The 16,878-nt window shown below is 36.3% G+C and overlaps 1 protein-coding gene across 1 annotated transcript in view; it reads right to left on the reverse strand.

Annotated features, from left to right (window-relative positions):
* Positions 1-10,752, reverse strand: part of LOC106884236 (cell division cycle protein 27 homolog) — a 50,141-nt gene extending 39,389 nt beyond the window's left edge. The window contains exons 1-4 of the mRNA XM_089340366.1: positions 10,628-10,752; positions 2,235-2,310; positions 1,943-2,090; positions 370-495 (exon numbers count right to left, since the gene is read on the reverse strand). Coding sequence (XP_089196492.1) covers positions 370-495; positions 1,943-2,090; positions 2,235-2,310; positions 10,628-10,651 — 374 coding nt within the window. The 5' untranslated portion in view covers positions 10,652-10,752. The remainder of the gene's footprint in view (positions 1-369; positions 496-1,942; positions 2,091-2,234; positions 2,311-10,627) is intronic.
* Positions 10,753-16,878: the final 6,126 nt, after the last annotated feature.

A 16,878-nucleotide genomic window follows, 5' to 3' on the forward strand; every position in this document is an offset into this window, starting at 1 on the left:
AACTCCAGTACATAACTGGTACTGAATTTATCGACCCAGAAAGGATGAAAGGCAAAGTCAACCTTAGCAGAATTTGAACTCAGAACGTAAAGACAGACGAAATACCGCTAAGCATTTTGTTCAGCGTGCTAACGTTTCTGCCAGCTCACAGTCTTACAACAGAGTAGATAATTACGTGACCAGAATATCAATATTCAAGCATTTTAACATAACAATTATTGTACCTCATTGTTAAAACAAATGCAATAATGGTAAAAAAAAATATCCACAACTGGAAACAGAAAAAAAAATCCAAGTAAAATGAAGGAGTTGATGAAAAGGATTATTATTGCGCTTCCTGTGATGTAAATACTGGGAAAATCAAATTACCTATAAAGATTTCCTAATAAGCTAAATACATGGCAGGCCACTGGACCATATTCCACTTCAATTTCTTCAAATGTTTTGCTCTTCGAGACAGCATTTCCAACCAAGAGCTCTTCAGCTTCTGATAATCTAAAAATGGACACAAAATTTTTAATCAAATTTATCTTCAAAACAGAATTTTTTTCACATTTCAAGTGTTGCATAATGAATTATTCCTACATTTCAATGTTAATAAAATAAAAAAGACTACCGAAAATGAAAGGAAACACTTCACAGTTCCTTTGCCAAAAGAATGACTAATACAATACACAAACTATTTCGGTTGCTCAATCTACACACTAAATTTGAAGAACACTAATTCTGAAAAGACTGATATGAAATACAGTAAAAGTAGAAGAAACGATTGATAGCTTGAAAAAAGTTGCCTTCAATTCAAACAAGTCAGCAAAACAATTCTCAACACCTCAACCCATACAATGACTTACATATTATACAATATGTCCCTCGCTATATCGAGGTTTATTATTTAAGCTTACGTTGATTCCTCTGGTGTTGTTTTGCATTTATGATAAAATAAATATATACAGATTATAAAAATAATTTTTAAAAAATATACAGTACTGTTTCCTATTTCTTTCTTGCCCACTAGGGGCTAAACGTAGAGGGTACAAACAAGGACAGACAAAGGTATTAAGTCGATTACATCGACCCCAGTGCGTAACTGGTACTTAATTTATCAACCCGAAAGGATGAAAGGCAAAGTCGACCTCAGCGGAATTTGAACTCAGAATGTAGCAGCAGACAAAATACCGCCAAGCATTTTGCCCGGCATGCTACCATTTCTGGCAGCTTACCACCTTTATATACAGTACTGTTTCTACTTCACACGTTTTCACCTATCGCAGGGTGGTACATAATACCTGCAATAGGCAGGGGATTGCTGTAATGCCAAAATGTCATCGATAAGAACAAACAGAATAACCCAGCTCCAAATATACAGAAGTAAATCTTCTTGAGTGTTCCTCTTTTATGATTATACTCCACTGACAACAAAGTATTTCAACCATTCACCACAACATATGGCCGTATGAACATATTCCCCTCTTGTGCACCATCACCTGCAGTGCGTGTGTGACCAAGATGTATAATGCAGTCCACCAAGTCGTGAGAACGTACAGTAGGGTGGAAGAGGTCACTGCTGAGCAGAAAGTACAGAGTAAAAGCCTAACTGTTGCTAGTTATAATACCTTAACAAGAAGTCTTAAGTGGTACCCTTATAATTTCAAAAATAAAAAGGTCCATCTATAAGCCTATAAGCTTATTAGACCAAAGTTTATTCCAGTTTCTGGTTAATCCCGGCTGCCATTAGTAGTCATAATATGAAATGAAGTAACTTGCTCAAGGACAAACGTGCCAGTCAATCCAGAAATTGAACTCCCAACCTAACAATTATGAGCCCAACATCTTAACCCCTATGAATGCCCCAAAAGCACAAAGGTTTTAATACATTTCACAAAACAGCAAATTTTGAGAAATCCCTTTTGGATAAGAGGAGAGATGCCAAAAAAAGACCTACCTATCAGTATCAAAGCAACATTTTGCCAAAAGGTACTTGCACTGAGCCGTGTGGCACCCACGGGACTGCAACAGTAAATAAGACTGAACAGGTTTCCCTGCTCGATAATAGCAGGTAGCAAGAAGATACAAAGACTCATCGTTTGCAACTGAAAGAGAAACGTTAATAATTAACAATTAATAGTGAATGCATGAAATTAGTTGAAAAGCTTAACAATTCTATCAAGACTAATTATTCTTAGATATTAAGAGATGAAATTTCCAAAGAAAGATTAAAAACATTGAAATGGTACCTTCTGAAAATAATCTTTCAGCCAAAAAAGTAGCATCAGTAACTGCATAGTTGTTCAGAGCGTCCCAGATCGCAGCCTGAAACACAGAATGGATAGGTGAATATAATTTTCACACAGGGAGGAGGATAAAGGAGCTTTGCAAGAAAGTATATCACAGACCCTCTAAGTCAGTGGTTCTCAACTAGGGTCCACAAGACGGAGGGGCGTGTAAAATTTTGTTATTAAAAATCTATGTACAATAAACTGGTTACACTTTTACAAGGGCCTCACGGAGGCAAAGTTTCTTTCAAGTGTTGGGCGTCACGGAGACAATGATGAATGACCGAGACCTTGGCATGTCGTGCTTGAGAAGAAGACCTATCAAGCTGAGCAAAATCAGTCATAGCAGATACCAGTGTCATGCAAATGGCACCCATGCTAGTGGCACGTAAAAGCACCCATTGCACTCTCAGAGTGGTTGGCGTTAGGAAGGGCATCCAGCGGTAGAAAACCATGCCAAATCAGACTGGAGTCCGGTGCAGCCTTCCAACTCACTAGCCCTGGTCAAACCTTCCAACCCATGCCAGCATGGACAACAGATGTTAAATGATGTTTAATTTTTTTAAATACAATTTCTAATATTTCATTCTAAAAATATAAGGTTTTTAAGCATCAAATGGCTATGGGGGTCCAATATAGCAAAATAGGAATCAAAGGGGTCGATAGGTCAAAAATGGTGAGAAACACTACTCTAAACAATAGTCATGGCATGTAGAACAGAGCAAAGCTACAGAGATGTTTAGAATATACCATGATAAGAAAATCTATGCTCAGTCTTAGAGTTGTATTAGTGATATTGAATCTGGAAAGGATTCCTGCTGGCATTAACATGAGCAGTTACAGTAACTGAAGGAGATGTGGTCAAATTGTATTTGTCTAATGCAAAAACAAAATGTTGGCCAGATTAGGAAAGTAATATCCGTAAGGAATTTAAAATGAAAGGCTTTGGAATTTAATTTGCTACAAAGAATGATGAAAGTTGGAGTTACTACCACTTAACTAATCAGATTCAATGGCATTGTCTTTCCAAATTGAAAATTTCTATAGAACGGTGTGCTACAAGGAAATATACTGTTAAGTACAGACAACTAGTTGACACTATCAAATAAATATCACAATTAATGATTTCAGGACATAAACTAAGATGAACAATGGTTCATCAACAACTCTCATCTATTACAATGGGAAATTAATGTTAAGATAACCTCTTTCATAAATCCACATATAATTTACAATAGATTTTGTAAATCCCATTCACAATATGAACTACTGCCATATTTCACAATAAACACTGTCTCATTCTAAAGACAATCTGACTAATGCTGATGATGGCTCCAATGATAATATCAGCATTTCAGATCCAGAAGATAAGGTCACATAGTTTAATGGTAATAAAGGTAACTAAGACAATAGGATATCATGAGAATAGATGATATCTATGTAGAAATATGTATGTACAGTTGGATATAACCAGAATAGAAGCCAAACAAGAGAAAGTATAAAGCAATTAGAATTGGTCAGAGGAGGAAGGGCGCCAGACCAGTCCTGATCGTGCAGACATGATCAAAGATGTTCAAAGTGTGAGACCAACTCATCCTTTTGTATATTCATGACATTTTTTAAGATAGTAACATGTAATTTAAGATTTAACTACTGTTTCTAGCAGGTTGAATAACCATGTAGAGGCTTCTTATTGACAGGAGTTAAACAGATAAAGTGAACAAAGGAAATTAACATGGCTGGAGAAGAGTAATTCAGTGAAGGAGAAAAGCAATAGAAACAAACTGGGAAGTAACTAAAAACATGGTTAAACATATAAAGGCAGAAATCTATGCTATAGTATATTTCTGTCTTTATATCATTTAAATAAACCTAATTATGAAGTGAATTTCATCATCATGTATCTAAGTTCAATCCCTGTCTTCATATCTGAGAGAGACAGAACACTGTCACAAATAGCCCCAGGATTCCATCAGGAAATGAGAGCCTACCAGCCAGCCAGCCACACACACGTCTGCATATGCATATATGGCTTCACCAAGGCAATGATTAGTGACTGAGACCTTTGGAGATATGCTGTGCTTGAGAAGACCCGGCAAGCCAAGTGGGACCATAACCCATGGCCTATGCCAGCGGTGTATAACCAGCCCACTTATGAGTACCCTTCATTCATTGGACAATAAACTTTGCTTGCGAAGACCTGTTGAGGCAAGTGAAATCAAAATCGCAGACATGGCCAATGACAGTACTGCCTGATTGGCACTCGTGCCAGTGGAATGTTAAAAGCACCATCCAAGCGTGATCGTTGCCAGGGCCGCTGACATGTAAAAAATCACCATTTGAGCATGATCATTGCCAGTGCCGCCTTACTGGCACGTGAAAGACAACATTCAAGCGTGGTTGTTGCCAGTGCCGCCGGTCTGGCTCCTGTGCAGGTGGCACGTAAAAAAGAGTGGTTGGTGTTAGGCAGGGCATCCAGCTGTAGAATCTTTGCGAGATCAGATTGGAGCCTGGTGCAGCCTCCTGGCTCGCCAGCCCTCAGTCAAACCATCCAACCCATGCTAGCACGGAAAGCGGACGTTAAACAACGTTTAATGATGATGATGATGATGTGAGGTTGTACCCTTTTATATCAAAATGGAAACCTAGTCATTCAATAGAGATTGATAATGCTCAAGTTAAGATTGACTAAAACCTTTACAGATTGATAGCAGTAAAGTGAGAAAAGATTTTATTTTTTGCATCTCACAACCAAAACTCAAGAGTCACAAAACCAATTTTGTTGCTGTAAATCCAGTAAGTAATCAGCTGTGTGGTTAATCACCTTAATTGCAGGAAATATCTCTAGACACCTTCCCTGTCCTACTGGGGTAACCAAGTATCCCTTCTATAGCAAGACATCTCAGTCCCTCTATTATACCCTAACCTCTCTCTTGGCTCACAGCCACTTCCCTCGGTTCCACCCTGTCCCTCAGTTGAGAGGTTTTTATTTTGCGAGCTACCTGGTGACCCCCACTGGTGCCACATAAAAAGCACCCAATACACTCTGTTGGTATTAAGGAGTACATCCAGCTGTAGAAGCCATACCAAAACAGATGGGGCCTGGTGTAGCATTCCAGCTGGCCAGTCCCTGTTGACCTGTCCAACCCATGCCAGCATGGAAAACAAACAGGAGATTTTAATGCCCAACCCATGCCAGCATGGAAAACAAACAGGAGATTTTAATGCCCAACCCATGCCAGCATGGAAAACAAACAGGAGATTTTAATGCCCAACCCATGCCAGCATGGAAAACAAACAGGAGATTTTAATGCCCAACCCATGCCAGCATGGAAAACAAACAGGAGATTTTAATGCCCAGTCATCTATTTTTCCAAAGGTGGAAGAGTTAAAATTTTCTTGCAAAGCTATATGAATGGTAAACGACTCTTCTTCAATCCAGTTGCTCTCTTGATACAAAAAAAAATATTGAAGAACATAAGCAAATAAATACAAAAGCATATTTATAAGTTTAAAATATTTAGTCCTGCTGTAGAATAATTTTGGGGTTCAAACCTTCTTTTTCAACAAGTTGCATGACTGACATTGAAATTAATAGGTTTGATTTTAATGAGTCTCCTCAGAATATGGGCTTTGCCATATAAAACCCCTGATAAATAATCTAAAGCATGTTTTATTCTCAATGATTTAAAATTTGCCAAAACATTTTAGGATATAACTCCAATATTTTTCCATGCCAAAACTAAAATATCTCAAGCATAACTTTCTCTTGTACAGATTTCATCATTACCTTTTAAGGTCCCGCTTCCATAAGTTGAAGGACTTAACAGGACCCAAACGACCCCAGGAGTGGGACAGATCCAAGCTGTCTGACCCATCACTGCATTGAAAGTGGATGAAATTTGTACAAGAAGTTAGGCTTCAGATATTAAGTTTTGGTGAAGAAAAATATTTGAGCTATAACCTAAAACTGTTTGGAAAAGTTAAATCATTGGGAATAAACAAGTTTTATTTAATAAACATCATCGTTTGATGTCTGTTTTCCATGCTGGCATGGATTGCACGCTTTGACAGGAGCTGGCAACCCAGAGAGGTGTACCAGGCTCCAATTGTCTGTTTTGGCATAGTTTCTATGGCTGGAGGCCCTTCCTAATGCCAACCACAGAGTGTAGTGGGTGCTTTTCATGTGGCACCAGTACCAGTGGGATTGCCAAGAAAGTTGCAAAACAAAGACCTCTTAGGTGAGAGAGGGAGTAGAACTGAAGACGTTTTCAAGCATTGGTTTCATCCTCAGGTAAATCACATTATTCGGTGAAACTGGTTCTTTAGACTCACTCAATGCATTCGCTCTCACTTCCACAGCCAAAACACTTTGCTAAATCCTTCTTCTCTGAAATACTCGAAGCCACCTTCTCACCTCTGTATTCCCATCAACCATGATTCTGCCAGAGTGAAAAGTAAATATTAACAGCCCAAGAGTTAAAAAGACTACAAGTATTACTCAAAACTCTTCTTTGAAAGCAAAAGGAGGAAGAAACGTCTCTTTGTTTAGTGGATGATTGACAATAAAGACAAGATGTAAAACACCTCCTCTGGCTATTCTATATTTACTGAACCAGCTGATTACATCAAAAGACAATTGTGATAACTTTTCCATAGTTGCTGGAAATCAAATGCTAGAAACGAGAGAACAGAGATTGTCTGCGAGAAAGATAACAGCTGGAATAGAAATCAAGTGAATTTTTTATTCAACTAACAGAACACTCAACATAGATTATTATAATTTGTGTAATTGTGAGGAATCTACTGGTTTGCTGAGTAAACAGAGCCAGCCAAAGACTACTTATTCACATATAATCATTGTTAGTTTTTTATGAGAACAATCTACAGAAAAGGTTGGGTTTTTTTTCATCTTTTAATAGCTAAAAACTAAATGTTCCACCTCAACCTCTCCAAAACTCTTAGGTTACCAGCATCAATACTTTTCCCTTTTTATCACCCATTTAATTTTTTTTTTTTTTTTATCCTCAAAAAAACATGATTTGGTTTACTAATTTATAAATTTATTTCATTAATATGTAAACCAACATCTTTTGTGGCACTCCTAAATTATCACTGTAGATAGTAGGTAGAGACTGCCTTGTCTGTACAAAGGCATGTTAATATCAAACTATTTAAATAATAAATTCCTACAGTTACAATAATAGTTTTACGTATTCACAAAATGTCTGGGTTTTTGCCTAAGACAACCTTCTAAAATTACTTGAAGGATCTTATCAAAAAAAACGTTACAAATATTCTTGAACTTGCTACTGTACGGAATCTAGATGTGAACAGAATGTATTAGGAACTAAATAAAAATTAGTACAAACATCCTCAAACAATAGGTTTCAAAATGATTTTAATCGACAAAACTATAAACTTTCGTATATTTATCCCAGATTCGATTATTATGGCGGCGAGCAAACAGAATCGTTAGCGCATCGAACAAAATGCTTAGCGGCATTTCGTCCGTCCCGAGTTCAATGTTGCCTTTCACCTTTCAAGTTCGATAAAATAAATACCAGTTGAGCACTGGGGGTCGACGTAATCGACTATTCCCTTCTCCCAAAATTTCAGGCCGTGTGCTTATAAGTAGAAAGGATTATTATTAAAGCAGAAAGAGCAAGCAGAATCGTTAGCGCATCGAACAAAATGCTTAGCGCTATTTCTTCCGGCTCTTTACGTTCTGAACTCAAACACCGCCGAGGTCAGCCTTTGCCTTTCATCCTTTCGGGATCGATAAAATAAAGGACCAGTCAAGTACTGGGCTCGGAGTAACCGATTTGTCCCTTCCCCTCAAAAACTGGTGGCCCTGTGCCAAAACTATAAAGAATTGTTGTTAAACACAACAATGGAGTGGGAGAGTCAGGAAATTAATCTGAAAATAACTAAAATGTTTTCGTATGTTCAAGGAACTAAACTAATTTAACAATAGTGCTGTAATAAAACCAAGTTATCTCCTAATTAAGCTCTTTCGAAGAAAGAATAAATTTAAATCTAATGAAAACATTTCTTCTGTGAGAATCTATACAAAGACATCATTTTGTTGACTTTTCAATGGAGAACATATTCAAGAAGGTTTCAGTTGTACTTCGAATAAAAACAGCTGAGTTAAATATTGAACTAGTCTAAAACTGATATATTCAACAGAAAATATACAGGGGAAAAAAATGGTAAAATATTAAGCAATATATAAAGGAAACATTTTTTTTGTGTGTCTCATAAAATAATCCTTTTGTTAGGACGAAAAATGTACTCGTATATACCATATTGTCATTGAATTAATATTAATAAGAGAATCATAAAATAAGCATTTGTTTAAAGGAAATTTTCAAAAACTATAAAAGCAATGTGGTCAATCAGTTAAACAGCTGCCTATCAATAAAGGAACAAAGGTTCTTTGCTGGTAGACAAACAAAATGGACCCCTCGGCGGTCCAACACATTCTACACTCCACTACTTTTTCAAAGTCTATAAAACAACATAATTGTTATTGTAAGATAATACAAAATTATATTCAAGAGTAAGAAATCACTGAGGGGAAAATCGAGAAATTGTTAACCGAACTGAAATAGAAACTAAATAACGGTTAAATTCAGAATTTTGAAAGGGAACAGAAACTTATTCTCCTATAAACAATACATAAGCAAGAATAAATTTTCAACAGTAGAAATCAGCTGTCAACACAAATGTATTTAACGGAAAGCTCAACTGAAACAAATTAACAGGTCCCCCCTCGACATAAGTTTTATTTTTATTAAATATTACGACTGATGGTTTGAAAATGAGTAACCTCTGCCTGACTACTTCATTTCGTTTCTGTTTACATAAAAACCCAATATATATATTTTTCTTTTTCTAATTTCAAACTATAATAACTTTTTTTTATACGAAAAATGCCTGAAACCAGTTAATTTCGTTTTTTGTTTACATGAAAACCCAACGAAATCTAGTTTCAAAATATATTTTAACTTCATAGGTAAGATAAAAAGTGTGAATATATGAGTGTGGAAATAAGAGGAAATTACTATTCAGCCAATTAGTATTTGTGTTTTTAATCAATAAAGAGATAGTCCAGGGTGGGAAAGGGGTGGTTTAATTAAGAAACAAATCAGTAATACGTTGTAAAGACGGGTGTCCATGGAACAGATGATGGGACATTTACCCCCAACTAGTGCTTGGAAATGTAACTCCACTAAAATGAAAAAAGAAATTACCATATTAGGAGCATCGCATATAATTTCCTGATATTAAGGAATATTATAAAAAATAAAGGGATTGTTATTGTCTATATTACATTATTTTAATAAAATGAAAGAGAAATATTACTTTTTATGTCACATTACCCTGGAACTTCTATAAATTCCTGTTTGACCTTTTTTAATTAACACGAATTCTTCAAATTCAAACATTAACTGAACAATTCTCAGAATCAATTTCGCAGAGAAAGGCAAAACAGATCTAAAACATAATATTCATAAAAAAAACTAACAGTTACATATTAAAAGGTGAAATATTTGTCGAATTGTATAATAAATTCGTTTGATATTTAAAATGTCTACAAAGAGGGGGGGATTCGGTCTTTTTTATTTTCTTCTAGAAACATTTTAATGAGGTTTTTACGAATTGTTGATAATTCATTAAAATGCAATTTCCTTTAAAAAAAAGAAAACAGGATATTTCTTATAATAAAAGCATTGAGATACTTGTTTAAAATGCAAATTCATAAATCTATTGCACAGTGTTACAAATAAAAGCAAACCACAGCCATGTTTCCTTTCTAGGTTCTCTTCATTTCAGATTTCAAAAATCGTGACTGTCGCCAGAATAATAATATTGCCGAGCATAATTCCAGCACAAAACAAAACCATTTCGTCCCTATTTAGACACAAGCCAATAAATAACCCAATCAGGGATCCTAAATATACAAATAAACTCTTTGATTCTAAACCATTTCTTATTTTGTCCCCCGACATCTTCCCAATGTAAAACGAATTACACAAAGCGAAGCAGCTCTATTCTCTCTCGTTTACTAAACTATAAATGCCATTTTATTTATTATATTATGTTTAATTTATAAAATAGATATCGAGTTTTCAGTGAATGGTCAATGTTTGATTATTTCTCGTGATTTTCCGTTTGGTTTGCGCGAAAATAGATTTAATATCGACAAAACGACTCTTTGAAATCTGAACCGAAAAACCGAGAGAAGGACCGTTTCGGAAACAATAACAAGCAAAAGAAAGAGGGACAAAAGCAAAGAATTGGTTGGTCGGATGCGAGATATACAAAAAGGTAATCTATGGGTTCACCTGCACTGGTTCTTGTATAAGCATCGTGTCTTTAAACGTCAACTACTTTGGCCATAAACATGATCTATCTTCAAACACCCCATTTCGTTATAAGTCCGTACGCCATTGGGGTACGCCTCGCTTTCAAATATTCATCACGTGATTGCGAATCGTAAACGAAAAAGCGAAAAAAACACTAAACCGGTCGATTACAAAAATAGGAACGGAATTGACGAAATTTGAAAATATTCCAGCGAGTCGGTTTTTTTTTTAACTAACATTTTATTTATTTTGGTGGGAATAAGATGTTTTCATTTTTTTTAAATATCTCCTAAGTAAGCCAAAACATAAAACAATTACTAATTTTCTTCAATTAGTTGTAACATCAATACCAGATCGCTTCATAAGACTCGATATCAAATTTTATTATTTTTAACTGTTTCGGATCACATTTCATTTCTGTTTTATTAAATTAGAGATTTGTCTTTTTTTTCCTTCCTTGAGTGAAAAAGCAAAATGAAAAGATTTTTAAATATTTAATACTTGTTTTACTTTTTCATTTTGATGTTGATTTCGTTTATAAATAAAATTTGAATCTTATAAACAGTATTTTAAAACAATACTATTCTCTCTTTTAATCAAGAAAGTTAATTATTAGATCAGTCAATTTAAATATAATCAGTCACCCTGGATTGGGGGAGAATTTTTTTTTTTTTTATTAAAAAGACACCTACAATTTTTTTCAATTTATTGGTAATATGCAGACGAAAGTTTAAATTCACTTTTAGTCGTGTGTAATTTTAGCCAATCAAAAAAGGCTCTCCAATGCTTAAGTAGCCTGTTGAACCATTTTTGTCTATATTAAACTAAAGTCAAAATTTGTTCAAGCATGCTTATCGGCTACCAAGAGCCACGGTAAAATGTCTTCTCTCTCTCTCCTTCTCCTCCCCCTTCAAAGCAAGACGGTAAGCCTTGGTCTAGCCTCGATAGAATAATTTCTACCAGTTTAACTACATGTACATTTCTCTCTTTATAAGTGTCATTTGCTCCACAACACAAATTATTCTATTGACATGGACATTTTCTACTTGCCCAATCCAATTGTCTCTGTAAAACACAAATACTTACATTTTTCATAGCACTTTTCTACGACCCAGATTACCAGACTTGTCTGTACATTTTTACGAACTCCTTTTATTTTGTCTGAATCCCTGCAATGAGCAAATTATCATTATTATGCTCTGATATATTTTAATTTGTAGCATGTCAGGAAAGCTATTTTTGTTATCGCGTTGTAGCATAGTAGTGCTATGGCAAGCTCCAGCCAATCAGGTCTGGGCGCATATTAATACCAAAAGCAATTCTCTACCCAAGAAGAGAAGCAGGTATTTTAACCAATTAGTGGAAAGACATCATACAAGCAACATCTGAACAGCCTCTTTGTTTTTCACACCAACTTCGCACTGCTACCTCTGAATTATATCTACTCACAACATGGGAACAGCCTATTTCATTTATGCCAACTTTACTCCATGAACTTCTGAATACCATCAGCCCACAACTCTGCTATATAATGAACAGTATATTTTCATTTACACTACCTCAGTTTCTGTTAGCTTATAACGACTTCCAATTGAATCCACATTTTAAACATGAGTTATAAAGCTTTCTCTGACTTATGCACATACACTGGCTACACTCAGACGACTTGTCAGCTCTCATTATCCTTTAATAGATTAAATTATTTTGTATAAAAATGCTTTCTGATATTCCATTACACATGCTTCTCAAAAGCTCACTTACAGGACCTCTCAATGAACACTTTTACTAAAGCAGGTAACCTTTTACCAACATTCTCCCTATAAATTGGTGACTCGACATCAAAATATTTCTTTGGGAAATATTTTTCAGGAAAGAAAAGAAGAAAAAAGAAACTAGTGATATCCTTAACATGCGTGTTTGATTTTCTCTTACAACCATGTGAGTGCATTTGGCTTTCAAGATGGCTACCCTTCTTGCTGACATTTTAAGTTCCTGTGTAACCTTGTGGTGCCTTACGTATGTGCAACAGTACCCAACACACATGCCTTGCTACGATTAGGATTTCATTTTCCCACTCGCTGCCATAGTCACACCATTGACAAAGATGGCATTTGAGCTCTACCAGACAAAGTGTGAGCTGTCAAGGACATTCCTCCTACAACTTCCCTTCATTAGTTACACCACTTCCTTGGCTTACTTAACTTCATCCCTCACTTCACAGGACTCCTGTCTCCACTCAAGAAGACTGAAACCATTTCACTGACTCCTACTCAAACCAAAGCTTTTGTAACTGTAAAACATGAACTATCTAAAGCAGCTCTCCTTGCACATCCTGTCTCCGATGCAAAGCTTTCGCTTATGGTGGGTGCATCAGACACTACAATTAGCGCTGATTTACAGCAATTTCATCAGCAACACTTATAACCTCTTGCTTTTTCTCTCGGCAGCTGAAACCTGCTGAGGTGCGTTACAGTGCTTTCAGTCATGAATTGTTGGTGTTATACCTGCCAGTGAAGCATTTTCAACACAGCCTTGAAGGAAGGAGCTTCACTATATATATTGACCACAAACCTCTTACCTTTGCTTTGTGGTCCAAGCCAGAAAAGTACTCACCGAGAGAGACTCGACACATCTCTGGCACACAAAACAATGCTGCAGAAGCATTGTTCCATCTGCTGATTAATTCTTTAGCGTCCACTGCAGATATCAACCTGAATGTTTTGTCCTCTGAGCAACCTCCTCTGGAATCAAGCAAGAAATCTTCTCCCAAATTTGCAATGTGCAAATTCAAATACCAATTCCAATTTCCATGCCAGCCTGGGTTGGAAAGTTCTTCCAATGCAACATTTCTTCCTATCTTCATTATAAGCCCCATCTTTATTTGAGATCAGATTTCACCATTCCTACCTGTGTCTCTTTTGGTTTCTTGCATTATCATTGTCTGACAGTTTTTTGTTCTACCAATTTATCCTTTTCCCCATGCAACACTTGTCCATACCAGTGCAATTTGAACCTGATGTCTAGATTTCTTTCTCCTACAATATGTGTGCTCTGACACACATGTCCATTACTCAGTAAGTGGAGCATGTTTGCCTCTCTTCTTTCCAGCCTTTGTACATTTTCCACATTCAGCACCCATGTCTTACTACAAAAAATCATTGCACAAGTGGCTGTGTGGTAAGTAGCTTGCTTACTAACCACATGGTCCTAGGTTCAGTCCCACTGTCTGGCACCTTGGGCAAGTGTCTTCTACTATAGCCTCAGGCCGACCAAAGCCTTGTGAGTGGATTTGATGGATGGAAACTGGAAGAAGCTGAGCTGGCAGAAACATTAGCACGCCGGGCGAAATGCTTAGCAGTATTTCGTCTGCCACTACATTCTGAGTTCAAATTCCGCCAAGGTCAACTTTGCCTTTCATCCTTTTAGGGTCAATTAAATAAGTACCAGTTACACACTGGGGTTGATATGATCAACTTAATCCGTTTGTCTGTCCTTGTTTGTCCCTTCTGTGTGTAGCCCCTTGTGGGCAGTAAACAAATAAGAAACTGGAAGAAGCTCATCATATGTGTATATATATGTATGTGTGTGTGTGTGTATGTGTGTGTGTTTGTGTGTGTCTCCCCAACATCGCTTGACAACCGATGCTGGTGTGTTTACGTCCCCGTAACTTAGCAGCTCGGCAAAAGATCTTGATAAAATAAGTACTAGGTTTACAAAGAATAAGCTCTGAGGTTGATTTGTTCGACTAAAGGCAGTGTTCCAGCATGGCCACAGTCAAATAACTGAAACAAGTAAAAGAATATACACAAATATCATACACTATTTGCAAATATCATATGATCTGCCCTTCATGGCCAACTGAGATAACAACAACCCGATTTGCTTTTCCACCGGTCCTCACTCTCACTGCTACACTTTCAGTTCACCCACTTCCACTGTCGATTGGGCCACCGAAATTACACACCTAAATCAACTGTTTTCAACAAGTCTTCTACGTAATTGAAAGACTTCATTTCTTAGATGCCCTTTCTGCTAATTACTTAAGTGTACATGCAACATATAAAGTCCTTTTTCTTGGTCAGCCTGCTTGAAATCCCCCTGCATTTTTATGTGCTGTTTGCATTGGAAGAAATGCTGTATTAGAAGAAATGCTGCATTGGTCACGTTCAGGTTGTGCTTTTTACATGCCAAAATCTTCTGCTAAATGTTGACATGTGTTCTTCAGTTACTTCTACACTCAGCCCACGAAACATATTTTAATTCATCAGCTCAACCAGTTATCACCGTGTATCAGCCGACATGCACAACTCCCAACAGATTTTTATGCTACAATTAAATTACAACAAACATTAAGAATAATTACAAACCCTAATTAAACCAACTTGCTGACATACTAGATGCTTTTGCAAGAGAGACTAGAATTTTCTGTGAATATAATTTATCTGGAAGAAGATTTAAACCTCAGCTTCACTGCGATAAAAGAAATGCAAAGGTTAAACAAACATCAAACTATGGCTTATGAAACGAAATTAAATAACAAGAACAGACATGAACCATTCTATATAAACCTATGTCTTACCAATTACTAAGATGGAATTAAATAAAGCAATAACAACATTACACTAGAGTTAATTAAACAATAAACCAAATAAAATGACAAACATAGAGAAAAATTTTTTTTAAAACCCACACACCTTATATACATCTAACTGATACACGTATTGCATGCAACAGTCAGAAAGAGCTCAAAAATTAGTTATTGATTTTAACAACTTTGATTGAAAGCCTCAGAATCAATCTATACCAGAAGTACAGATGGTAACAAACACAAGGGGGGATGTGTGTGTGTATTAACATTTGATCTGGAGAAAGAGATGTGCCCAACGATCTTCATGGACCTTTTAAAACTTGTGAGATCAATAAAGTTAATGTTTTTTCTTGGGCAGCTGCAAGTTGACATATGCAAAAAAAAATAGTGGGAGAGAGAGAGAGGAGGGGAGTAAATTCCAGAAGATTGACATTCTGAGAAGAGAAGTGGTTTGTGTGAATCCTGGAGAGGTGGACACAATATGGGTTACAAGAAGAGGGTGAAGGAGAGGGGTTTATTGGTGAAGGTGTCTGGTTCAAGATTGTAAAGTTGTGTGATTCCTGGCAATGCATTGTGTCCTTGAGCAAGACACTCTATTTCACACTGTTCCAGTTCATTCAGCTGGCAAAAATGAGTTGTACCTGTAATTCAAAGGAATTTATTCTTGTCACACCTGTAATAATAAATATGTCTTGGAAAATATTGGGTGTACTTGTTTAGACAAAATGTTATGTCCACTTTCTGGTTGATGTCTAGCAGTAAATGTGGTTTAAAAATGTAATGTTGTGATGGAGACCAATACTTATACTTATATTGGCTGCTCTGTAAATCTCAATCAGCATTTATATAACTCCTATTCTTTCTTTAAATTAAGACAAAGAGCAGGCAAGACTTCTCTAGCCATGAAGATTTGGGAACTTAAGGACAACAACGTTAAATTTGATTTGTGTTGGGACATCATTAGGGTTGCTAAACCATGTTCAAACAGCAGATACAGGTGCAGGCTTTGCTGCATGGAGCTGTTTGATGATTATATTATCTAATTAAATAAGATCAACACCACCTATATAACATTCCAAATTATTAATCATTAGACTACTTTCTACTTCTGGCTTTCTTAGATACCCAATCTGGTATTTCTTCTAACTCGGCACTAGGTGTAATTTATCATATAACCCCCTCTTTCTTTGAACTCCTTAATGACAAATAGTACACTACTACCACTACTAGGTATATTTCCTTTCCAGGTACACATGTCCTCATATTACAAGTGGTCTCCATTATCCCATATAACATATTCGTATCCATAACAACATCCTACGTTTTTCTCCTTTACCAGATAAATCAATCGTGCAAAATACTACAGTTGATTTCCTTTGTACTCGCCCCCACTCCACCCAACATTCAACCTTTATCCACAAAATACCCCTAAATTCTATGGTATCTCTGCCCTCCTCCCTTTGTTCTTTAACCTTAACCAGTGAATCCTAAACCCCGACCCTATACCTAATTGGCTTTATTTATGCACTTATATATTTCTTCACTTTTTACTTTCCTTTATTCTTTATCCTTATTTTATTTTCAGCCCTCCCCCCAAACTACCCAATTTTCTAAGCTTAGTATATTAAAATATCACTTACAC

This window comes from Octopus bimaculoides, chromosome 2 (genome assembly GCF_046866305.1).
Source record: "Octopus bimaculoides isolate indiv1 chromosome 2, ASM4686630v1, whole genome shotgun sequence".
In the NCBI taxonomy this organism is placed as follows: Eukaryota; Metazoa; Mollusca; class Cephalopoda; order Octopoda; family Octopodidae; genus Octopus; species Octopus bimaculoides.